At 32.9% G+C, this 27691-nt stretch overlaps 1 protein-coding gene across 1 annotated transcript; it reads left to right on the top strand.

Annotated features, from left to right (window-relative positions):
* The first annotated feature begins 45 nt into the window (after positions 1–45).
* LOC123665617 (orexin/Hypocretin receptor type 1-like) lies at positions 46–26774 on the top strand. Its single transcript, XM_045599894.1, has 7 exons — positions 46–644; positions 11121–11268; positions 13672–13813; positions 14413–14525; positions 22342–22441; positions 26125–26237; positions 26565–26774. Exons 1-7 carry the CDS (start codon positions 66–68, stop codon positions 26705–26707), a joined length of 1338 nt encoding a protein of 445 aa, XP_045455850.1. The 5' UTR covers positions 46–65; the 3' UTR covers positions 26708–26774.
* Positions 26775–27691: the final 917 nt, after the last annotated feature.

The following is a 27691-nucleotide window of genomic DNA, read 5'->3' as shown; positions in this document are numbered from 1 at the left end:
TTTTGTTTCAGATAAATATGGTGTAATAAAAATTATATCTTCGAGAGCTTGAGGAACCAGGAAACATGTTGAAACTAATATTTTATGGACTAATTATAATAGTTAACATAAAATACATTAGCACTAAGGATGTTGAAAGTAATTACATAGTAGAAGATAAAGTCAATAGAATAGACAGTAATGATCTAGTTTTGAATGAATTTAAAAAACAAAATTTAAATTTAAGAATCGCAAGAAGCGTTAAAAGTGACGAAGGAAAAACTGAAAGCGATGAGATAAAAAATAAAAGTAAAGTCGAAGAAAATGTAGAAGAAATATGTGTGGGTGCTGTGGAGTACTGCAATATGACGAAAGAAGATTATATTAATATGCTAAAAGATTATATTTACCCACAGACATATGAATGGATTCTAATAGGAACTCACACAGCAGTCTTTATTGTTGGATTAGTTGGAAATACGCTCGTGTGCGTAGCCGTTTACAGAAACCATTCTATGAGAACTGTGACGAACTATTTCTTGGTCAACTTGGCGGTAGCAGACTTCATGGTTATATTATTTTGCTTACCAGCTACTGTTTTATGGGATGTGACGGAAACGTGGTTCTTAGGAGATGCGTTGTGCAAGATACTGCTTTATTTTCAGGTATGTTATGCATACACTAAATTTCATATTTCATGTCATCAACGATTTTGATTCCCATTTGCCGGTTTTTTTCTGTTTAATACCAATATACTTAGTACTGCATATCATTATTTATACACAACAATTTTCTGTCATTTGCAATTACAGGTGATCAAATGATTACAATGAAGATCGCTTTTCAGCGATAAGGCCGCCCTTTGTACCTTATGATACTTTGTTAAAATCAATCTGACATGTATTATTTCTGTTTTGTTGTACAATAAAGTGTATGTTATGTTATGCCACGTACCTTTAGTCCATCTTAATTCAAATATTTTTAACCAACTTCAAAAAGGAGGATGTTACTCAATTCGACCGTATATATACTAGCTGTGCCCGCGGCTTCAATCCGTTCAGTAGATTTTGAGGGAATCTATCACATATGCTTTTGGAGACTTTGTTTTATAATACACTAACTGTTGCCCGCGACTACATCCGCGTGGTTATAAAGATATGCATTACTATTAAGATGTTTAACGCAAATTATTGTTTTATTTCAGTTACTTGAAATGCTTATCACACTGAGTAACTTTTTAAAAGGCACAATTTAGTATAATTTAATAGTTGTTTTTATAAAACCTCTCTATACACCACATTCTTAGTTTTATTTTCAGGCAGCAGTATAAATAACCTATCAGGCGAACTTATATGTTTCATACAAACTATCAACTCCAATTAAGCCCCTTAGCGGTGGAATATCGCAAAATCCGTTCTTAGCGGACGTCTACTAACTATAATCTACCTCCCTGCTAAATTTCATCTTTGTCCATCCTGGATGGATGAACCCTCCAGCGGTTTTTGAGTTCTCGTGATGAGTGAGTCAGTGACCTTTCTCTTTTATATATAGAGATTACAATGCATTATTTGGGCACCATCTCATCATCTATAGAGCACACATTTTACACTTCAAGTCTCTTACTTCAAAAATATAGAACTTTCATACAAACTTCCAATCCCCGTTTTACCCCTTTAAGGGTTGAATTTCATAAAAGCAGTTCTTAGCAGATGTCTACACCCCATAAGGAAACTACCTGCCAAATTTCAAGTTTGTATCTGTTATAGTTTCGGAGATTTCGTTATGAGGGAGCCAACCTACCATCCCCCGGTTTAACCCCAAAAAGAAGTTGATCTCTAAAAATACATTATTTGGACACCTTTTCACCATCTATAGAGTTTACATTTTAAATTTCAAGTCTCTTACTTCAAAAACATAGGACTTTCATTCAAACTACCAACCCCCGTTTCACCAGGGGGTGACCCCTAAGGGTAGGGGTCGAGTTTCGTAAAATCGGTTCTTAGCAAATATTTACGTCCTATAAGAAACCTACCTGTCAAATTTCAAGTTTGTATATGTTATAGTTTCAGAGATTTCGTAATGAGTGAGTCAACCTACCATCCTCCATTTTAACCCCAAAAGGGTGTTGATTTCTTAAGATACATTATTTGGACACCTTTTCACTATCTATAGAGCATACATTTTAAATTTCAACTCTCTTACTTCAAAAAAACGTAGGACTTTCATACAAACTACCAACCCCCGTTTCACCCCCTTAGGGGTCAAGTTTCGTAAAATCCGTTCTTAGTAAATGTCTACGACCTATAAGGAGCCTATTTGCCAAATTTCAAGTTTTTAAGTGTTATAGTTTCTGAGATTTCGTGATGAGTGAGTCAACCTACCATCCCCCGTTTTAACCCCAAAAGGGAGTTGGTTTCTAAAGATAGATTATTTGGACACCTTTTTATCATCTATAGAGCATACATTTTAAATTTCAAGTCTCTTACTTCTAAAACATAGGACTATCATACAAACTTCCAACCCCCGTTTTACCCCCTGAGGGATCGATTTTCGTAAAATTCATTCTTAGCGGTAGTTTACGCTGTATAAGGAACCTCCTTGCTGAATTTCAAGTTTGTAGGTGTTATAGTTTCGGAGATTTCGTGATCAGTGAGTCAACCTAAGATCCCCCGTTTTAACCCCAAAAAGGGGTTGATTTCTAAATATTCATTATTTGGTCACCTTTTCACCATCTATAGACCTTATATTTTAAATTTTAAGTCTCTTACTTCAAAAACATAGGACTTTCATACAAACTTCCAACCCCCGTTTCAGCCCCTTAGGGGTCGAGTTTCGTAAAATCCGTTCTTAGCGGATGCCTACGTCTTATAAGGAGCCTACGTGCCAAATTTCGAGTTTGTAGGTGTTATAGTTTCGGAGATTTCGTGATGAATGAGTGACCTTTCGCTTTTATATATATTATATTATAGATTATAGATATATATATTTATATATATATTATGTATGTTCGGGAATTACTCCGTCGTTTATGAACCGATTTTGATAATTCTTTTTTATTGGAAAGGAGATATCCCTAGTTTAGTACCATGGTAAGGAAACCAGGATCTGATGATTCCCATCATCATCATATCCCAGAGAAATCGAGGGAAACTCTCGAAAATCCGCATAACTTTTTACTGGGTGTACCGATTTTAATCATTTTTAATTTAATCGAAAGCCGATGTTTATCATGTGGTCACATTTAAATTTCATCGAGATCTCATTATAACTTTTTGACTAATCTTTAATAATGCGTATTTACTTCACTATTTTTTCGTCTACCAACGTTGTGTTACTTGTCGATATAATTGAAGTCGGGTTTTCTTCGTTTGCCTGCAAACACAATTTCGGAGATTAAGATTTATTTTTTATTAATGTTTGTTTTCGTATATAAGTTAAAAAATTCTCTCAGGCATATTCTTTCGAGTGAAAATTTTTAATTTTTAATTTTTTAGTCTATATTTTTCCCAACAAAACTATTTTCTACATTCGATCCTTGCACCGTCGGGATTTATCGCCGAGCGCTTAATATCTTGCCTACATATACATATAAACACATACATACTACATCAAGTTTCAGTGACTTTATGAAAGGCCGAATTGTTACCATTTAGCATAACCGTTGGACGACCCAAGATATCAGTTCAAATCGTCATAAACCAGATATTTCGACAGACATTCCAAAACTGTTAACAACGACTGTTAACTTTAATGACTCGTTTTATGACGCTTAGATGAGTTCTTGGAAGTAACGAGTTTGATATATTACAATATTAATTTCAAAACTAGAATTGCGTCAGAATATTACCCCTGAGTATTAAATCATGTAATATTATCTTAGTTTCTTAACCGACTTCAAAAAAGGAGGATGTTACTCAATTCGACCGTAATATATATATTATATTTTTAGAGTCGGGGATAACTTTGCAATTTATGGTCCAATTTTGATTATTCTTTTTTTGTTAGAATATCTCAAGTGTGGTACCATAATAAGGAAACCAGGATCTGATGCAATCGCAGATAAATCGAGGGAAACCCTCGAAAATCGTAGTGACGACTAGTGCGTTTGTTAATTTTTTTTGTCTACTTACGTTGCTTTACTTGTCGATGTAATTGAAGTCGTTTTTTTTTCGTTTGCGAGCAAACACAACTATTTATACATTTAATTAAATTTAATGTAAAATTCACAGTGCCATTGCAGGGTTCTTGTTTGAACCTAAACATTGCTATGTATAAAACCTTTGTAAAAAATAAAAACAGCAAAAAAATAAAGAGAGTGATTTTTTTCTTCGTTTGATTGCTCTTCTATCAAAATTTGTATCAAATCAAAAGATACAGCCGTTTATGCTGCAAATTTTCGAAACTCGCAAGGGACCCAAAACTACAGGAAAAGGTGCGTAGCAACGTCTTATAGCACAGATAAATAAAAAATTGCGAACAGCATAATTTTTTTTATATCATATAATAAAAAGATTTTTAATAATAGTTTTGTTTGTACGGATGCCTCGGTATGGGAGTCTATCGCACTTTGCTGTTTTTTTTTTGTTCTAGCAAGTTATCTCTCACAGGTTTGAACCATCTTAATATTTTTTAATTATCTAAAGCACGCATATGACCAAGAGTTACACAATTGATTTGAAAAAATGATTATTTTATATAAAAAAAAAAAATATCTAAGCAATTCATTTATTTAGTTTAAAGGTTAAATGAAAGTAAAATTCAAATAAAAATTAAAATCAAACGTCAATAAATCACAAGCTATAATTGACATTTAATATTAGCGAAATAAGGCATGTCAAGTCAATATATCGACGAATAACTACGTTTTTGACATTATAGACACTTACGTCCAAACCTACAAGTGCCTTTTAGATCAAAAGCATTCCTGATCATCATTCCTTTATCAAAATTCAATAAAGTTTCAGTCTAACGTAAATACGTTAAAAATGTTCCATGACTGAATAATTATTATTGTTTCAAAGTACGAGTATGAAACAGTTGAGATGTTTTCCATTTGATTATTGCTAAATTTTGTTGAATTTAGTGATATCAAACCTCAAATATCTATCGCTGATCATGTATCACGTGTATCCTTAAAATTGAAAAATAAAGTAATAAAAAAAACCGGATTATTCTGGTTGTAAGATCATAATAAATCCATTTTTACAATATAAAACGAATTAAAAAGTTGTGACAGTTTTTTTCTTTCTAACAACGAATTTTGTTTTAATCATCAAAGTCAAAAGGCAATTTATATAAGTTCCGTTAACAGGAATGCTAAAATATCTTACACTTTAATAAATAGAAAAAAATAAACCAGAAAATAATACAGACGATAAATAAATTAAGTTTATTTAATTTAAAATAAATAACACATTATTTAAAATAATACAGATCTTTAATTTTTTCAATAACAATGACCTGTTTAATGATTATTAGATCTTATTCTTTTTTTTCATTCATTTTTCAGAATATTGAGTTTTAATCCAATGATAATTAGTTCGAAATTTTAAATATAATATGGAGTTCATAGTTTTACAACGCCATAGTAGTTAGCGAGCAATCTAACTTTGTTAGTGTTTAAATTTAATTTATTAGTTGGTAATTTAGTTAAAAGGTACTTAGGTGTGCAGGTTTCCACACGGATATTTTTATCACGGCATACAGGACTTAAATTCGTAATTTAAACTTCTCACCATTGACCTACTCGTAGATCTATATATATATATTCTTTACTGCACTTTAAAACTCGTACAAAATATTAATATAATGTCACTTTTCAAGGGCGAACTTATCGCTAAAATAGATTAAAGATCTATTTTATAGATAAAGTCTTAAAGATTTACCCATGGGAGTGAATGGAGGAGTTATCACGAGCTTACAGTAGTGCCTGAGAATACAAAAGATAAAAAAATATGTTGCATAACAAATACATGTAAGATATATGTATGTATGTAGTTTATATGTAGATATAAACTACATACATACATACTACATACATAAATACACCAGTAAATATTCTACATCTTATACTTTAGAAGTTACTTCAGAAAGAAGTGAGTAATGGTATTTCATTAATAAAATAATAAATAAGGTAAACATTTTACTTTGTTATGTATTATTTTTGAAACTTTTAATTGAGGGAAAATTTAAGGATAAATAATTTTAAAGTTATAAAAAAATATTCCTTTCAAGTAAACGTGACAGGTTGGCAGACACCTGTCCATTTCAGATCAGAGTTTGTGCTGGAAAAAGTAAAGAACTTAAAAATAATAAATAAATAAATATCTCATACTCGACAATATACACTGGGATTCACTCAGGTATCGGGGTCCAGATACACACACAGAAACTCCAAGACCATGGCAAACACCTATATAACCCATACAAACATTTGTTATTTTCGGAATCAAAACCGTGAACTCGTCAGCGCAATAGCCAGTGCAGCGACCGCTTTTTTTTCCTGCTGTGCCCTACCTCAATGAGACGGCTACGCTAACACGTATTTGCGATAAAAAATGTGAACATCAGAACAGATTCATTAGTACTCTAAGCGCATAACTTTATTATAAAATGAAGGGTCTCTATAACTTCTTGACGTATAAATTCTTTAAATGCATTCAAATCCCAATAATGTATACATCCTTTGAACAATTATCAAATCTTCGGGCGTTCGTATTCGCTACGGTTGATTAAAGAATTCGTTCTCATTCAATATTGGCATTGTCCTTGATTTTAAAAGTGACTGTTTGGCCCAGATATAAAAATAGCTGATTTTAAGGGAACATGGTTTACTTGTAATGTGGGCGCTTTTTTTATTAATCGATCCAGCCTGTAATATGTTGGAAACTGTTGGAAATAGGACTCTCTTTCCATTAAGGAGAAGGGTCGGAACATAATACATCACGTGGCTCCATTGCAGGCGGGAATCGAATCCGTAATCGCCGGTGTTTAGGCGACTTCACGGCACATGCATCACTGCATTCGTTCATAGTACATCTAAAAAGTAAAATTATTGTTTATCATGAAAATCTATGTAAATAAAAATAAATGTTGCTAACCACATAACTCGAGGATGGCTCGACCAATTCGGCTAATTTATTTTTTGTATGTTTTTAAAGGCCCACGGAAGATTTTTAGACTAAAAAAAAAAAACTAAAAAAAAAATTTCCACTATTAACTTTTGACAGAATGAAGTCTGTCCGGGCAGCTAGTTATTTATGAAAATAATTTAAAAAAACGAATATTACACGGCAACGAAATTTGAAACTTTCAATGATAATATCTATTACGTGAAATATATCTGTACTATTATTATAAAGCGGAAGATTTTTTTTATTAAACTAACTACTAACTATTTGTTCGAATTGATTTTTTTTGTGTTTGATAGTCAATTTTTTGAGGAATGCTAATATTGAATACATATAAGCAACAGTTTTCGAATATTAAAAAAAAAAATCTTCAATATCGACGCAACCGGTAAAAAGTTATGATTTAATAAAACAATGGTGGTCGACGAAAAAATAGTCAAGTAAATACGCATTATTAGAGATTACTCAAAAAGTAGTTGTCAGATCTCGATTAAATTTGAATGAGACCACATGACAAGCATTTTTAAATTATTAAAAAAAGATTCATCAAAATCAGTCCACTCAGTAAAATGTTCTGAAGTAACGTAAATAAAAAATATAGTCGAATTGAGAATCCCTTCCTATTTTGAGTCCGGTTTAAAAGAAAAAAAAAAATAATTATTGAAGCATTGTAGCGCTTTTAGGTGTAGTGAAGTGAATTAATACTCGATATTGACTATTATTATTCTATTATATTCTGATTTTTATACACGTTACATCATTGTTTTTTTTTTTTTCGTCAACTGTCAATAGTGGCCAGCGTTAATCCTGTAAATCTATGCAAACTACAGCATAAAGAAAACACACGAATTAAAATTAATGTAAAGTGACAATAGTTATAACTAATAAGAATTTACTAACATTGAACTTATTCTCTTTACTGCTAGCAATAACCTGTTCGTGTGATTTTTAAATAAAGATTGTTTAAAAAATAAAGTCTGTTGTTGTGTTTGGGTTTATTTTGAGGCTCTGGTATTTAGTTTAGGAATTAATATTGGACTAAAACATCAAAGCACTTATTTTCTTTGTGAATCAAATAATTATAGGACAATTTCCGAAGAGTCTTGGTAGAAAATTCCAAATTAAAAATGTTTTAAAAGTATTCTCATATCACAAGTATGTGTGAATGGAAAATCGTGTAATGTTATGTACAGTTATTATATAAATATTCAATTTATTTGAGTCTTTTATAAGCTTATGTAAATTGATAAAATTAACTCCAAAAACTCGTTTTATTGAATAAGGCTTAAAATATTTCTGATGTTATGTTACAAAGTATTATTTATGTTGGAAGTTGAATGAAATTAAATTTTGTAACAATATTTGAGTTCTGTTTCCTCTCATAATGCCGTATTCTATATTCTTTTTATTAACTAGGGCAAACGAAGAGTATTTAATTAGGGAACTTTAGGTGTATTTTTTTAAATCTTTTTAATAATGAAAATTTCTTAGTGTCCCTCGTAGCATTTGCGATTGTTCATTATGTCATGTATGTATGTTTGTGGGTAGTCTGGAAGAGATCACTATGTAGTGATAAGACCGCCTGTTGCATGCGATGTAATCATTTTTTCCCCTTTAAGCTTTATTCTTATGTAATTGTTGAATGTTATTGTGTGCAATAAAGTTATTTATTATCATTATTATTATGTCGTTTTTATTACTAAATTAATTCTATTTTTGATATTTATCAATGTATTAATAATTTTAAAATAATAATAATAATATATAAAAAAACTTTTTATAAAAATAAAAATTATTTTAATTTTTTGCCAATAATGTCTTACGTAATTTTGGATAGGGGTTGACACTCTTCTTAGGCTGATTAGAGCATTGTTGAATCGACCGTGAAGCTCTTTGACCTTCTATATGGCCATAGAGTCAATCGTTTAATTCAATACATTGAGTTACTAAAACAGGTTTATGCCAATTCTCTTTGACTAATTATAGTGCAATGATCTCATCAACAACTATGGCTACCAATCTGTTTATCGATATCGACATAAAAGTGTGTTTTCAGAGATTATAAATCTCACGATTGTGACTAACATCGCTACCAGCCACTAGCTAGCTAGGTTCTAAGCCTTTTAAGCTATGTCTATCTCATTTTCATAGAATTTTTTCGCTATAGTGTAAGCAGTTTACGGACTACGTGGTCAGAATATTCAAATTTTGTTATTCTGACCACTGTTTTGATCTCATCTTAGAATTTTGAACGTACCTTAAAGACATGCCATTTGTTACCACTTGACAGCAATATATATAATAGGAACTGCTTTTTTATAACAAAAGTACAGAAATAGGGTACGGATAAAGAGGGTTGCTTGCACTTGAATGGGGCGCAATCCCAATGTTGTAATAAATATATGTGTATACTGAAGATAATTCAATAAGGGATGTTTTTAGTCAATCATTAACCAGTGCATCAGTCACATATTCATTTTTTATCTGTAAGTACAGGTATTCGTGTAACTTTATGTAAATGGGTATTTATCTTCACGTACCTCTTTCTCCGTGCCTCAGGAAGCACATAAAGCCATCAGTTTGAATTGTTGTTATATATAACTGCGGTAGGGAACAAAAGAAAATTTCCTGCTCAAAATATAGACCAAAGCTCTTGAGGGGAATTGGGGATCGGGTTGGCAACTCGCCTGCAATGCTTTTGGTATTGCAGACATCTATAAGCTACGGTAATCGCTTACCACCAAGTGAGCCGTACGCTTGTTTGCCAACCTAGTTACAAATTTAAAAAAAAAAATAATACCTATATATTGCTATGCGCTATTTATGATATTAAATATCAGTATCTAAAATTAAGTGAGAAACTATTTCTGAGACGTCTATGTTATAATAGCCGTCTAATCCTCGATCATGCGCGGTGAAGATCCTTCTCGATTGTTCTAATATAATGACAAAATAAATGTCAGTATAAAATCGCGAGAGAATGAGCTAATGTCAAATCTGCCGTATACTACGGGCATCGTGCGGATATGCTTGTTTAGTAAATATTATTATGATGTTTTATAAATTAAATACTAATAGTTAATATATGTGTAATGCATATAAATATAATATGCATAAATAAATGATTTGTGAGTTACCCTGTTGCTCATTTGCCAAAGTAACGTTATTTTATAAGTCAATATGTAATGTTAAAATAATTAACAATTTCACAGATATCAATGTTAAAACTATGGGCTTAAGGCATTAAACGATTGGATGTACTTATATTTTTATTAGATATCTTTGAAATTATATGTATATTTCGCCCTCGTCGAGAAATTCAAGGAATAAAATGAAAAGAGTATGGTTTAGACCACACGACCGAAGTAAAATTTTTTTAGCGCCATTTGTCGCGCCTCTCTATCTCTTTTTTTATTTTTTCTACGTGGGCAAAATCCATCATGGATACCCTTCGGCGCGGGAGTGCCAGAGGGTTGTGTCAGACTCCTACTGACTAAACAACCACCACGTGTGAGCAGTCGTCCGCCTGGGTGGGGCGAGATGGGGTTGCGCTAGCATTCGCCACCTCGTTCCGCACGCCTCTCTCTGTTACCCCAGCAGTACTATACGAAAAGTCTCTTTCTATCTTCATTAACTTATATCTCCCTCTCGTTCCTTATATTCTCCTCTCTCGTTTGCCACGCCCGATCACACTTGTCGTAACGCTCTGCCACGCATACACCAACTTACTCGCCAAGTCAAGCGCGCGTACAGAAGTTTTACTTCAAAAATGTTAATATTAGTATGATTTCACATATAAACATTAATTGTATATATTGGTACATGTGTGTTTCTATACAAAATATTATCTGAAGTTTGAGTATAGTAGGATACTACACACCAATTCTCATTGCAACCAGCTCAAGTACTTAAACCGTTAAAAGTTTCGTATTTATAATATTTATGTATCATTGAATGAATTATCTTGTATGTTTTGAATTTGAATATTAAACATTGTGATTTCCATTACAGTCAGTATCAGTAACGGTGTCTGTATTGACGCTGACGTTCATCTCGCTGGACCGCTGGTATGCCATCTGTTACCCCCTCAAGTTCAAATCCACCATCAACCGAGCGAAGACCGCCATATTTGTCATATGGTCGGTTTCTCTACTATTCAGTAAGTACTTTTTTATGTGTAAGAAGTTGTTACGTGTGTATTTCAAATATCTATACGTATAAAAATATAAAACAGAAAGTTAATCAAAATTATTTACTATTTCTGCAGTCTTTGAAATTCTATAGAGCCTCTCATACACAGACCGATATCTTTTGTGTTTTTTCCACTGTGTGACGTGATGAAATCTGAGTGCAAATGAAATGAAAAAATTAAACTGGCGAATCTGGGCTATATTGGCATTAGTGAAAGCCATTCTAAATAATAATAATAGCACAGAAAGGCATGTGCAGTTACTCGAATATATGTATATAATTTGGTAATTATTCTTTTTTGTATTTATTATTGCCAGGAAAAGTTTTATTGTTTTGTTATCGCCATTATCTCGGGGAAACTGATCTTCGAAATATAGGGACCTCAACAAAACAATAAACGTGGTAAGCACCCGAATAAATATTAAATTTAAATATGAAAAGTGATCGCGTTAGCTTAAAACAAAGAATCGATATATATATTTAATAAAAACTTCGTGCGTACAAAGTACACATGTCAGAAGTGAAGCTTCTTTGGCAAACTAATTTTTAAATCGTATACAAATCTAAAGATTTAGTTTTCCGTTCCAGCACAATCTAGTTTGCAACGTGATACTATCGATGTTAATGTAACAACCTTTGTAGTTTCTATAGTACACGCTAGGTGGCTCTGTTGTTCGACAAAAACGTTGCGCATCTTCGTCACGCTAATATTATTATTGTTGCGTTTTATTCGTAAAAATTTTACCCTCATGCGCCTAAAAAAGTTTCACTTCAAAAATATAACCAAATGAAGTTTGCTCGCTCAGATTGTTGTTATTGATGATTTGAAAAAGTAAAATATAAATCTAATATATAAAATTCTCGTGTCGCGGTGTTTGTAGTTAAACTTCTACGTAACGGCTTGACCGATTCATATGAAATTTTGTGTGCATATTGGCTAGGTTTGAGAATCGAACAACATTTATTTTTCACCCCCCTAAATATTTAGGGTAGTCCACCCCTAATTTTTTTTAATTTTTAGATAAACTATTTATTTATTTTATTATGATTTGGCGTTGAAAAATACATACAACCCCAAATTTTCACTCTTTTATCACCAAACCCTATTTTTAAATAGCATTTAGCGGCAAGACAACGTTTGCCCAGTCAGCTAGTTTTGTTATGTATTTGTATGAGTTACTTTATGAACAAATTTTATTTCGCAGACATTCGAAACTATGAAACCTGTCCAGAAATTGCTCTGTAGTTTAATTAAGTAATTTGAAACATTGAAAGATATTCATCTTTTTGATCTGTATTAAAAGTTTGCTAAAATAAAATATTGATGGACGATTCGTCTGATCGAATTTAATACAGAATACAAAATATGAACAGATTTCGGAGTTAAACAAAATGGTAAAGTTTCAAAGACTAACTTGGAGCTTGTTAACTTTTTATCGAAATTAGTTTTTAAGTTATCGTAAATAAAATATTAATTTACTAAAATGTACAGTAAATTTTTATTAAAACAAAATTCAAAGTAATATATAATATACTAGCTGTGCCCGCGACTTCGTCCGCGTTGAATTTAACAAAAAAGTTATTGTTCAATTCTATGAGTTATAAAATAAATAAATTTCTAAAATAAAAGTAGCCTAAGTTACTCCCCACTACATCAGTTATCTGCCAGTGAAAGTCCCGGAAAAATCTTTCCAGACGTTTCAGATATTAGCCGAAACAAACAGACAGACAGACAGACTTAAGAGAATAAAATTGTAAAAAATATTATTTGGTATATTTACCGTGTAAACATTCATATGCATTTAGTAAAAAGCGGTTATTTTCACATTACAAACAGACACTTCAATTTTATGAAATTTAAATAATTGTATTTCTCGCAAACGAAAACAAAAACTGACTTCAATTACATCGACTAGTAATACAACGTAGCTAGGCGAAAAAATAGTCAAGTAAATACGTATTACTAGAGATAAATCAAAAGATACTAGTGATATTTCAATCAAACTTAAATGGGTCCATGTAACAAGCATTCACTAAACGATTTGGTTCCTCGTTCCTAATACGCACCGCAAAAATTTGGAATGCCCTTCCGGCTTCCGTTTTTCCAACGAACTATAACTTGGGTATCTTTAAATCAAGAGTGAATAGGCATCTTCTAGGCAAGCGCGCACCACCTTAGGCTGCATCTTCACTTGCCATCAGGTGAGATCGCAGTCAAGCGCTAGTCTATATATTTAAAAAAAAAGCATTCGATTAAAATAAAATTATCTATATCGGTCTACCCGATAAAAAGTTATAAGGTATAATATAAAACGTATAAAACGCTATTTATTTTTAACTAGATCCTAGAATACTTTTTTTATTATTCCAGATACTCCAGAATTGATAGTATTGACAACAGTGAAGACAGTTCCGCTGCGTTTTGAACTCGAGTACCTGGTTCAGTGTACAGCCACCTGGTCATCTAACAGTGACCTGATCTGGCATATCATCAAAGTTGTTTTCATTTATACGTAAGATAGTTTTCTTTACATTTAATAAGTTTCTTTTCAACGAGCTCTTCGGCGCAGTTTCCAGTGACTCTGCTCTCTGTCTATAGTGTGTAATATGAATTATTTAAAAATGGCTGTTACCTAAAATACCAATTCATTTGTCTGTCTTAGGACAGACGATCGTCAGTGATGTGTTATATATTTATTATTTTTATATTGGTTATCAATGCTATACTTGACAACGCGTTGGCGTAACGGTCACAGCCTGGTTCGTGGCTGTTGCGCTGGCGGTTGCGCGTTCGATCCCCGCACATGACAAACATTCGTATTGGCCATACAGATGTTTGCCGTGGTCTGGGTGTTTGCGGGTTCGATTCTCGTCTGAGCCTGGGTCTTATATTTGTATTTATATTTTTATATATGTATTATTTCTATCTATTTTTATCAAGAAAAAAATGTTTACCTATAACAGTCGGTTGTTACCTATACCATAAGTCTTAAGTTGCTTACCTTAGGAACAGATGACTGTGTATGTATGTTAAAGATATTTAATCAATTATAGCACTTTCAAGTGTAATGATTGTTATAAAATTTATCAACGATGTTATTTGTTATTTCAGAATACCCCTCGTTTTAATGACGATAGCGTATCACCAGATTGTGAGAATCCTCTGGAGTTCGGAAAAGATTCCTGGTCAAGCGGAAACTGCTCAGTTAGCTCCAGCGGAACAAAGTAAGTCATTTTTGATTTTACATACTAACGATCAACGATTCAGACTGCAACATCCTACAGAAGGGTCGGAGCATAATCCTCCACTACAGTTTGGCGGAAACTTAATAACGATATCATCATTACAGCCTATACAGTCCACTGCTGGACATAGGCCTCCACAAGTTTACGCCAAAAATAACGTGAACTCATGTGTTTTGCCCATAGTCACCACGCTGGGCAGGCGGGTTGGTGACCGCAGTACTGGCTTTGTCGCACCGAAGACGCTGCTGCCCGTCTTCGGCCTGTGTATTTCAAAGCCAGCAGTTGGATGGTTATCCCGCCATCGGTCGGCTTCTTAAGTTCCAATGTGGTTGTGGAACCTTGTTATCCCTTAGTCGCCTCTTACGACACCCACGGGAAGAGAGGGGGTGGCTAAATTCTTTAGTGCCGTAGCCACACAGCACATAACGATAGCATAATAACGATATATTTTTTTTAATTTTATATTTTTATTATAACTAAATTGGCAAATAAGCGTACGGCTCACCTGATGCTACGTGATCACCGTAGTTTATAAGATGCCTGCAACATCAGAAGCATCGTAAGCGCGTTGCCGATCCTATTCCGAGTTCCCCTCAGGAGTTCTGGTCGGCTAACTTACCAACAAATACATAACACTGCTTGAAAACAGTATTATTTTTAATCTTCTGTAAGGTCGAGGAGCCCAGATAACAGGAATTCCCAGCTCCAGATTTTGAGCAGGAAAGTCCTGCTGTGCCCTACCTCAGTTGAAAATGTCGTTGTTCAATTACCAATTAAATTAATTATGATATGACTCTCTTTAAAGGGATAAAGTCTTTGAAACATACGCTGTGATTTTGACAGTCATTAACATCGAACATTGAGTAACTTAAAATATGCGAGAACACCAGAAGCGAGACTTTATTATTCTGAAGATATTATGTATAAAAATGCAGTTGACGAGTAAAATTTATTTAGGAAAATTAATGGTTTTGTTAGAGAAGCGTCTAATTAATAAAGTTACATATACATTTCGTTATTGCGTCAACAAAGTATTTTTCCTTGTACTGCGAACTCGATGGGTGGAGTAATGGCTCTTTAGCGAATGAGCTATTTAACGGATGAAGTAATGATAAAATCTTCAATATCTCGACCGACTCTTTATTAAAAAATAATATAATTGAAAACAAAACAAAATAAAATAAAATAAAATGTAAAATAAAAACTGTAAAGAATAATTTAAAATATAAATTCTTGACATCTATTAAAATATGTTTTTTTTTTCAAATATAAAAACATAAAATGAGGTTTGATTACTATGCTGATATAAAAAGTTTGTATATGTGTCAAATAATATTTTAATTAACTAAACTTTCAAATAAAATTATTAACAGGTACCTACATTAATTGAAGTATAAATTAACTCAATGAGCATATTTGAATCAAGGATATCTCTATCCGAGAAACGATAGACCCTTTAAACTTTTTCGGCAAAAACCCAATCGAATATCTTTCAACTGATCCACAAATCAAATGATATTCAGGATCAACTAGGCTTAGACGAAAACTTTAAATTGAAAACCAGCCAAATGTCTGAATTACATGAATAAAACGCTTCACAGATTATGATAGCATATTTATAGAGCTGAAATGCGGTAGCGTATAATTTATTTAAAACATTACGAAATATGAACGAGTTCTCTGTAAACTATTGTCGTGTATTAATGCTGAGTACTGAAATGACAAGATTATAGAAAAATAAACGTGTCGAGAATCTTATAAATAATTTTTTTGATACAATTTAGAGTCATTACTCTGGCCAGTATATTATGTCATCATCATCATTACAGCCTATACAGTCCACTGCTGTACATAGGCCTCCACAAGTTTACGCCAAAAATAACGTGAACTCATGTGTTTTATCCATAGTTACCACGCTGGGCAGGCGGGTTGATGACCGCAGTAATGGCTTTGTCGCACCGAAGACGTTGCTGCCCGTCTTCGGCCTGTGTATTTAAAAGCCAGCTGTTGGATGGTTATCCCGCCACTGGTCGGCTTTTTAAGTTCCAAGGTGGTAGCGGAACTGTGTTATCCCTTAGTCGCCTCTTACGACACCCACGGGAAGAGAGGGGGTGGCTATATTCTTTAGTACCGTAGCCACACAGTAGCCAGTAGTATATTATGTAATTATCCACAAAAAAAAAGTTTTTCCTAAAGCGTCGCCTAGCTTAGTAATATATTCCTCTGACTCAATTCTTGTGGCCATCAATGAATAAAATTCAAAATCAAAATTTTTTACTTTAGAGAGTTAGAATTTAAAAAAAACCGGCCAAATGCGAGTCGGACTCACGCATAATTATTAAAAATATTTTTATTATTTGATGTAACTAAATATTTATGCTTTTTAAAAATTCTGAGTTTACGGGAAGTACTCTGTAGATTTTGATTCCCTTGCGAGTGTCGAAAATATGCAGGGTAAACGGCTCAAACTTTTGATTGCGTTGGCTAAGAATTTTGAATTTTTTCACAGCTTCAAGGGACAGTAGACTTGAGTATTTGGTATGATTTTTAGCTTGATATCTCCCACGCGTTACAAATGTTTTGAGAGCAAGATGGACAATAAAGTGATCCTATAAGGGTTCCGTTTTTTTTCTTTTGAGGTACGGAACTCTAAAAAAAGCGTAAATATCAATGTTTCAATTTGATTTACAACATTTTTCATATGTTTTTACGTCTGATCCGATTGATTTGTAATGTTTGTTTTGGATATAGTGCTCTTAATAAAAATAAACGAATTTTGATGGTTATCGATGTTTTATTGCATACAATAAATGGGAATATAAATCTTGAGATGAAACGATTTTCAAATAAATTTTTACACTCTCCAGTAAGGGTTAGAAAATTTTCTAGTTCCTATGTTACTAATTGTATATTTATTACCCTTAACAAAAAAGAGCATACATTATAATTATCCCTTTTTCTATGTCCGAAATTCTCTGGAAGAGATCGCTGTTGGCCACAAGAGTGCTTTTGTGCATCGTTCTTTTCTTCTATTATTAATTCTGTTTTGTTTGTCTGTGGCTTACAATGATTTATATTTTGTAACATCTATGTAATATAATGAAGTTCAACATGAGTTCGCGTTATTTTTGGCGTAAACTTGTGGAGGCCTGTGTTCAACAGTGGACTGTATAGGCTGTAATGATAATGATGATGTAATATAATATTTGTTTCTGTTAAAACATAAGGCTTGTAATAATCGAATTTCAAATTTCATTAATAATTTTAAAGGACTTTTACGTGTAATCATCGACGCTGCGTAATTAATTATTTTACACTAGCTACTAGGACAGACTTCGTTCTATCAAAAGTTAATTGTAAAATATATTTTTTATATATATATTTTTTTTGTATTAAACCTTCCGTGGGCCTTAAGAAACATACAAAAAAAAAAAATAGCCAAATTGGTCGAGCCATTCTCGAGTTATGCGCTTAGCAACATTCATTTTTATTTATATAGATTACTAGCTGACCCGGCGAACTTCGTATCGCCTAACAGTCGATTCTTTAATTTTATTAATTTTTTTTTTTTAGAATTTTTCTCTCCCTAAGAACCATTCTCGTACTTCAAGGAATATTTTAAAAAAAGAATTAGCGAAATCGGTCCAACCGTTCTCAAGTTTTGCGCTTAACAACACATTCAGCGACTCATTTTTATATTATAGATTATTTTGTGTTTAGTGTTATATAAGTATTTATTTCCAAGAATATTTGACATTCAATAATAATAAGCTGCGCCACGCGAGTTCACTCGCGTTAAATTGAGAGAAAAAAATAGCCTAGCTTGATAAATGGGCTATCCAAAAGAAAAATAATATTTCGAGCCAAGTCCTTCTTGAAGTTAGCGCGCTTAAACAAACAATTTTTTCAGCCTTATAATGTTAATATAGACAATAAGATTAAATGAACGGTATTTGAAATGTTTTTCTGTTTAGTTAAAAAGTCGTATAGAAAAGAATTCTATAATTAAGTTATACTAGCTGACCCGGCGAACTTCGTATCGCCTAACACAAACTTTATCGTATGGTATTAAAGTTCAAATTGACTTTTAAGTATTATCACAAATCTTTTGTATGGGAGTATAGAAACGTGTTGTTTTCAGACTTTTTCAGGAAATTTAATTTTTTTTTTTAGAATTTTTCTCTCCGTAAGAACCATCCTCGTACTTCAAGGAATATTTTAAAAAAAGAATTAGCGAAATCGGTCCAACCGTTCTCGAGTTTTGCGCTTAGCAACACATTCAGCGATTCATTTTTCTATTATAAGAAGAGATAAGAGAGAGAAGCTCTTCATTAAGGGATTAATTCTCATTTGTGTTCATCGGACGGTGAAAAAAATACCTTATTCTTATACAAAGACATTCCCAAGAAGGTTATTTATAAAAATTGTATTTCAAAAACGCGTCTCAGTCTTTGATCTTGGTCCTGGAATTACGTTCAAGTAAATGTTTAAATGACCTCCTAAGTAAAAAGGTATGCTAAGTTTATGATCTAATTAATTGTTATTTAATCGAATTCAAAGGAACATGCTACCGATTTTGATGATTTTTGAAATGAAGTTCCTTATGGGGCGTTGTGAAGGGGTACCCTAGCCGCCAAAAAATGCGGGTAACGTTAAAAGCGTAAGATTCCTATGTATAGTCATGTATGATGGCTATACAGTGTCTAATGTATAGTCTACGTGATGACTATTATTATTGTAGTTGGCTATTAATATTATTATCACATCACATCAGCCTACCGCAGTCCACTACTGGACATAGGCCTACACTTTCTGCCACAAGTTCGAGCCAAAAATGGGGTGAACTCATGTGTTTTGCCCATAGTCACCACGTTGGGCAGGCGGGTTGGTGACCGCAGGGCTGGCTTTGTCGCATCGAAGACGCTGCTGCCCGTCCTCGGCCTGTATATTTCAAAGCCAGCAGTTGGATTCGGTCGGCTTTATATGTTCCAAGGTGGTATTGGAACTGTATTATCCCTCAGTCGCCTCTTACGACACCCACGGGAAGAAATGGGGGGGAGGGGGATCATTCTATAATTATTATATATTTTTATAAATGATTGTAAATAAAATAACGGTGTTAAGATAACTGTGCTAAGTCGTGTGAAGAAGAAAGCGGAAGTTGTGTACGCGGTTAAGAAGAGAAAGCTTGAATACTTCGGCCACATCATGAGAAACTCTAAGTACCAGCTGCTTCGACTTATTATCCAGGGCAAGATCCAGGGCAAGCGCAGTGTGGGTCGTAGAAGAACATCTTGGCTAAAAAATCTACGCCAATGGTTTGGGAAAAGCACCCGTTCGTTATTCAGGGCTGCGGTATCAAGGATACAAGTTGCCAAAATGATCGCCGAACTTCGTGAGAAGATGGCACTTTAAGAAGAAGAAGAAGTTAAGATAAATTTGTAAAGTAGTTTTTATTTTTATCGATAAAAAAATAATAACAACAAAATCTATACCTGAATAATTATTTTCTTTATACCTCGAGTAGAACTTGAAATTAATATTTTATAATAAGGAAAGTCGTTACTATCTGGTGTCCTACGACATCTGTTTTTTTTTTTTTTTTGATAATCGAAAGATGATGCTTGTTGTGCCTCGTTTAAATGTAATCGAGATCTGAAGATTTTAGACATTTTATACCTAACAATGCGTATTTGATTGATTATCTTTTCGACTACCTGCAAGCAAATGCAATTATTATAAATGAAACATTTTATAATGATTGAAGATTTACCATTTTCATAAGATATTGCCTGCACGTATTTGATTCGGTTTAGCTGTAAAGATTTATTTATTACTTTGCTTAGTTTCGGTTAGCTGTTGTCAATTTCACTTACTAAGAATCATCGGATATCAAATAATGAAAGTAATTTCTCTCCAGATTTCTCATCTGACGTATTATTTTTCTACTGTAGAGTCATTCAAAAAATTGGGTAGATAGAGTCAGCCTGTAACATCTCACTGCTGGGTCAGAGCTTAATCCACCACATTGTTATCAGGTGGTTACGCTAACAACCGGAACCGTCAGCTTAACGTTCCCTCCGAAGTACGGTGGGGAGACCCAGAAGGACAAACACACAGACTTTAAAGAACTATTTGCACAAATACAAATATACATTCGGAGCGGGAATCGAACCTGGAATCGCCGGTGTTTGAGCGTGTACATGGAACACGCAACACTACACCAGAGCGTCTTCAAAATAATTTCATGAACTCATTTTCGTTTCGATGTTCAAAATTACTGGAAAGTATCTTTGATCGATATAACGCTAAAAGAATAGTGAGAAAGAATTCATCTCCGAGCAGCAATAAAAATTTTATACTTTAGCTTCATAAAATTAGCATGTACAATACGTACCACGAACAGTGAACATTATTACATTACAGGGATTATTATTATTATTGTGCTAAAAAAAATTTAAATGAGATAACTCCTCGCCTTATTGCCTCCACTGGTGACAAGAGGGCTGGTGCATTTTTTGTCCAGAGAATCGGCATAGCCATTCAACGGGGAAATGCTGCCAGCATTCTTGGCACAATTGCACGCGGACATGATTTGTACCAAAACTATTTGTAAATATTTAGTTCTTAAGTTGTGAATTGTAAATATAATGTTTAATAAATAAAGGGATTATTTCATTTTATTACCCAAATTTTTTGATATTAATATATTTTTGTAATTAAAACTAAATATAATTTATGGTGATTGTGTCTCGCAAATGAAGAATAAAATCGTCTTCAATTACATCAACAAGTATACATACATTAGATGTATGACGTAAAATAGTCAAGTTAATAGGCGTTATCGAAAATTTCTCAAAAAGTACTCATCAAATATCGATAAAATTTATATAAAACTATGCGACAAGCCACAGCTATCGATTTAAAAAAGAATTTTCGACAACAGTCAACCCAATAAAAAGTTACGAGGTGTAAAAAAATGGTCAAGTTAATACGCATTATTAGACATTACACAAAAAGTAGTTGGATCTCGAATAAATTGAAATTGGACCACATGACACGCTCCAACTTTAGATTAATAAAATCGAAATCGGTCCACCCAATCAATAGTTCTGAGGTTCTTTTTTGTGAAGTCGGTTAAAAATTGAATACAAACACGTGGTACTTATATAACGGAGGCAGGAGGAGGAGGAGAAGGAGGAGGAGGAAAACTTTGCAATAAATCAATAAAGTTTTAAATAATACTGCTCTCAATTAGTGTTCTGTTCCTGTGATGAGTTAAGTGGACAGAACTCTTGGAAAGGATTAGTGGTAGGGTTGGCGACTCGTTTGCGATGCTTTTGGTGATGTTAGAATTTTATAGACTACGGTAATCGCTTACTATCAGGTAAGCCGTTCGCTTGTTTGTCGACTTAGTCATATAAATAAATAAGAAGTTTATAGATTTATAATCATTATTATTTATCACTCTTGAACTTCTGTGCCCTCTGATAGCAAAAATTCTCATCACTATGGATAGACTGGTAGAGATCTTTTCTAGAGATAAGTTCGCCCTTGTCAATTTTCTTTGTAAATATTATTTTTACTCGTTTCTTTTTTTTAAGTGTAATAAAGAATATAATATAATAAGATATAAATTTATCAGCCTATCAACTTCAGATATTTATCGTTTTCTGGACGTTTGTATCTCTCTTATATAAGTTACCAAAAACTGAAGTTCAAATTTTATTATACCAAGAGCTATTGAGTGTTTATGAATTTTATTATTTACAGAAAATAATTTATGTTTTTACAGCTCAACTTACTTCACGACGGAAGGCAGCTAAAATGTTGGTGGCAGTCGTCATCATGTTTGCTGTTTGCTATTTTCCTGTTCATCTTCTTTCTTTGCTGAGGTTTGTTCTTTTTAGTTATAAATAATTAAGTATATTTACCTAACATTCAAATACACTTGTTTTAAACATTTTTGAATATCATATCAAAAATTGACCGCTCCAGCGGGGTTCGAACCCGCGTCTCCGACTGACCGTGTCGGCGCTCTAGCCAATTAAGCTATGGAACGATGTACCCGCTAGAGCGAAATTTTTGATATGATGATTTTTATTTTCGGTTTAAGCGAACCGTGGCGCCAATTTTTGATATGATATTCAAAAATGTTTAGAATTCCTAATGTGTGGGTAACACAAAAATAAAATCTTACATATTAAAAATAGCATGGTGTCGTCTCCTGTCAAAGATTTTCATTGTAATATGAAACTTTGAATAGTTACGGGTCTCTGTAAAGAACTCACTATAGAATTCCTAATGTGTGGGTAACACAAAAATAAAATCGTACATATTACACTTGTTTTGTCCGTAGGGCGAGCAACTTAATTATTTGTGTTTTAAATTGACTTTTAAATGTGTATATTTATCGAATTCTATCTAAATCGAGTATTAAATATATAAACATATATATTTTCTTACAATAGGTGTACATAATTATATATAAATACATTTTTATAGCGTCCACACTCGGGTTGAAAGTCAAAAGCAAAATCTCTGGAGTAGAAAGCACGATCGGAGGGGTTCTCCCCACCGTGCCTCGGAGAGTACGTTGAGCCGTCGGTCCCGATTGTTATCATGTACACCTGATAGCGATCGTTACTCATAGTAGGGAATATATCCGCCAACCCGCATTGGAGCAGCGTGGTGGATTAAGCTCTGATCCTTCTCCTACATAAGGAACGAGGCCTATGCCCAGTAGTGGGATATTACAGGCTGATGCGTAGAAAGCACGATCATTATCGATTGAGCTAAAGGGTTCACATATTTATAGAGAATATTAGCGATGTATCATTTCCCCAATTGGAATTCCCTTACATAGCAACAAAATAGTAATAACCAAAAGTCATTCAACATATGGTAAGATTGGAGCGTATTTCCGAGGTTGAGGAAAACAAGCCAGAAATGGGAAGAAGAAAAAGTCAGTTGTCCCTAAGTAAGGTTGCTGTAAAGTATCCGAAACATCGGGCATCTAAAAAACTTAATAAGTTTCATATAAAGAGGAAAGAGTTAATAACATTTAGATAAATATGTATTGTAAGCAATCAAATGAACTAGTTGGTCGCCAGCTGTGACTAATTCGTCAGCCAGTTGTAACATTTGATTTAGTCTTTATTTATGTTGGAAATTACGATTTTGGTTGACGTTGATTATGAATAATGATTATTTTATAACAATGATATCATCATGAGTTTATCTTCTATATATTAATACGTGAAGCAAATACTTTGTACCGCTTTTTAGGAAAATTGCACGGACGAAGGAGTATGAAATTTCGAACACTTATAGTTTACTAGCTGCTGCCCGCGACGTCGTCTGCGTGAATGCTGTACAGCACTAAAAAAATTATTTTCATCAAACATATCTAAAAACACTCGCCCGTAACTCAACTTTCATACAAAAAAAAAAACTAAATTTAAATCGCTTCATACGTTTGCGAGCTACAGAGTCACAGACAGACAGACACGTCAAACTCATAACACCCCTTCTTTTGCGTCGGGGGTTAAAAATACCTACGATTAAACCTTTAAAATAACATTAAAAAGTGTCATTCAAATAAAAATAATAATATTAAGAATAATTGAACTGATTCTATCTGTAGGTATACGTTCAATTGTTCGTCATATAACTTCTGTTCATATAGGAGAAAAGTTAGAACTTAAATACGCTACTGGCACTTAGAACATGCAATGAAGTTACTTTAATGGAATTAGAGAGACAAGACTGTCGTCATGACATGTATTTTTAAATCCTGTTTGCGGTTAATTTGAATTTCTCGCTTCACTATCCACAACGTGTTAATGCTGTGCAAACCATGACTAATGGTGGACGGTAGGGTTTACCACCTCGTACGTACATAAGTTTGAATTAATTTGATTGAGACAATATTTATCTTTAGCCGTGATTTAACGATAATGTTCGAAGCTAGTACAAGCATGTTAATGTTAGGTGTAAAGAAAACATTAGACGGATGTACGTAGATATAAATAAAATTGGAGTGTCTGTTTGTAAAATTAAAATAACCGCTTTTTACTAAATGCACATGGATTATATTACATGCTACATAGGTATACCAATATAACTTTTTTTTAAATTTTTTGTCTGTCTGTCTGTCTGTATCTGTTTGTTCCTGACTGAAGTAAAACTTCTGTAACTCCATTTAACTTATAATCTCCCTCTCAACTTCTGTTCGCCTTCCCGAATCACACTTTTCGTAACTGTAATTTATACTACATTTTATTTGTTTTATACGAAAAAACAGCTCCAATCCTGTGGTTCTAATATTTGCGTTTTTGCCGTTTATTGAGATTTACTCTTTGTAAGGGATACCAAGCTGATTCACAGTTGGAACGTGTCTCCGAGATAAAACCTAAGATATATATAACCAATACTAGCAGAACTTCTGTCGATGATTGCAGATCGTTGAAGTCTTTGAAACCATAATGAGATTGTAAATCTTTTATCACAAAATGAGATTCAGTAACGCTATATCCGCTTTGTTAAATATTCCATTACTTTATTTATTTAAAGTATCGAATAATAAATGTCACCGTTTATGTTTGTTACTTCATGTACCTATGTCAGGACATTGTTTGAGGGTAACAATGACTAATCACATAAAAATCTGTTTTTTACCTTACAAAAATTACTAAATGAACTCTAAAATACTTATTATTTACGAAAAAAAAAAACTTAAACATATAGCTTATAATCAATTATGCTATAATATTTACCATTTCAGATTATATTCGCAATTAAATGGGACATTTAAATGATACATAAAACGATTATAATTTACTTCCCTGTAACAACTTTATACCTACGACTACCAAGTGTTTTGGGCACATGTTTCTATTCTTTCACTTTTTTCTTTTAAAGCCGTGCTCACTTCAGCCCATAATATCCCACTGCTGGGCATAGGCCTCTTTCCTCACGTAGGAGAAGGACCCCCATGTAGGAGGACACTCAACACAATTATTGGACAATTTATTTTTCACTATATCTTATATTAGCTTCTGCGTGCGACTACGTCCGCGTGGAACAGAGGCGCCCGCAATACTTGATCAGTATTTTGCTGCGATGTTATTTAAAAAATGCGATATCTCCTGGAATACAAATTGATATCGAATTATATAAAAGGCTATTTAGTTTCAAATTCAATATTTGTGATGAATAACGTATTTATTTGGATAAGGATTAATATCATATTTATAAAAACATCTTCGCAAATAATGCATTATTTTGAAACAAACTCGTATCGTTCGTATCCCGCTTGAATGTGGGTGTAATATTTGTATTTATATACGAATTATTTCTATGTATATTTATCAACAAAAAAAAAATAGTTACATCAGTCAGCAGTTACCTATAGCACAAGCATTAAGTGCTTACCTTATGAACAGATGATCGTGTGTGTATGTTATAAGATATTTATTTATTTATTCATTAATTTAATATGTAGATAAACTGATAGATAATTACAGTCTATTTTATAAGCATTGATTCTAAATTTTATTTATTTTTTTTTACACAGATATGTACTCGACATGGAACAGAACGATGTGATCACATTCCTTGCCCTCATATCTCATGTTCTATGTTACGCGAACTCGGCTATAAATCCTCTGATATACAACTTTATGAGTGGTAAGTTATACATTAATAATTTTAATTAGTTTAAAAATAAAATTTAATTATTTAAATTTAATTTCTTCAGTTGCTAAATCTATCAAAAATTGCATTAGAAATAACAATTGTATTATAATAATCTGTAAAGAGAATATTCAATGAAGAGAATATTAAGGCTTAATTTCCTAATATTTTGATTCCAATTGCACTTTATTGTTTTAATTTTATCTAAAAGAGACGCTGATTTAAGTACAATCAAGTAATTTTATATAATATATTTTGAATATGTTGACTCTGTCAAAATCTTTAATATACTTAATGACAGTAATTTTAAATATTTTTCAGGTAAATACCGTAAAGAATTTCACAGAGCATTCTGCTGTGCATCGAGTCTTACTCACGATCCATTGACAACAATGACCCGACTCACTATGTCTAAAAAGAAATATGATCAAGGCCCTGAACGACGTGTGAGCATACGTCTTTGAAACGTCAAAGTACAAACACATCCTTGCCTAGACGTTCATACTCTAGTAAAAGATCAAGATTCAGAGTTTAAAAATCATTGTGACCACAGTCAGTCAGTCAGTCAGTCAGTCAGTCAGTCAGTCAGTCATGGCGGGATAACCATCCAAATGCAGACTTTTTAAATGCACAGACCGAGGACGGGCAGCAGCGTCTTCGGTGCGACAAAGTCAGCCCTGCGGTCACCAACCTGCCTGCCCAGCGTGGTGACTATGGACGTGGTGACTATGGCCCCATGAGTTCGTATTGTGACCATGCTTTGCTAAAATGTTTCAAATGCGACCACGACAAATTAACTAAAAGTTGCAATATGTTTTCGAAATGTCATAATTATGACCACGTTACCTCAAAATGTCATAATTATGACCAGGGTTCGTTTCGAGAACAAAAATGTGATTTGATGAATAATGGTCAGAGGCGATGCAAGAATTTCCGCACTTATGATAATAATTTTTCCAGACAGTAAGTTAGTGAGTTAAGTGAAATCGTAATTAAAAAAGTATGGTGTTCTTAAAAATCTAAAAAAAGAAACAAAAACTCCTAATTATTTATTAACTTAATGCAAGGATTCAACCTGCGATGAGTCATAACACGTCGTTATATAATATAACTTCAGATAAATGTAAATTTCTGAAATCTTACTCGATTGATAAAGATCTAGTTCAGGAAAGTAAAAATATTTAGGTATTATTGAATAATTTTGGAAGCATTCTTATATAATATTGAATATTTATATTTTGAATTGTAATTTTTAGTATAAATACATTTTATTGAACTAAATAGGTCAGCAATATTACATCAAGTTTATTTCATGTATATCTTATCATATCTTATAAAATTTAGATCAATTTCTTTTGTTATCAATTTGAAATAATTTTATAGTCTTGATTTTTTAAAATTGTTTTTACAAACAGGCACGTGGATGGATTTCTATTTATTGCGATCAA

This window comes from Melitaea cinxia, chromosome 24 (genome assembly GCF_905220565.1).
Source record: "Melitaea cinxia chromosome 24, ilMelCinx1.1, whole genome shotgun sequence".
Taxonomy (NCBI): Eukaryota; Metazoa; Arthropoda; class Insecta; order Lepidoptera; family Nymphalidae; genus Melitaea; species Melitaea cinxia.
This window is presented reverse-complemented; position numbering and strand designations above follow the sequence as displayed.

Coding starts and splice junctions, on each gene's coding strand:
- LOC123665617 (XM_045599894.1), top strand. CDS start 66: ATGTTGAAACTAATATTTTATGGACTAATTATAATAGTTAACATAAAA. Junction 645..11,120: donor AGATACTGCTTTATTTTCAG/GTATGTTATGCA, acceptor TTTCCATTACAG/TCAGTATCAGTAACGGTGTC. Junction 26,238..26,564: donor GATATACAACTTTATGAGTG/GTAAGTTATACA, acceptor AATATTTTTCAG/GTAAATACCGTAAAGAATTT.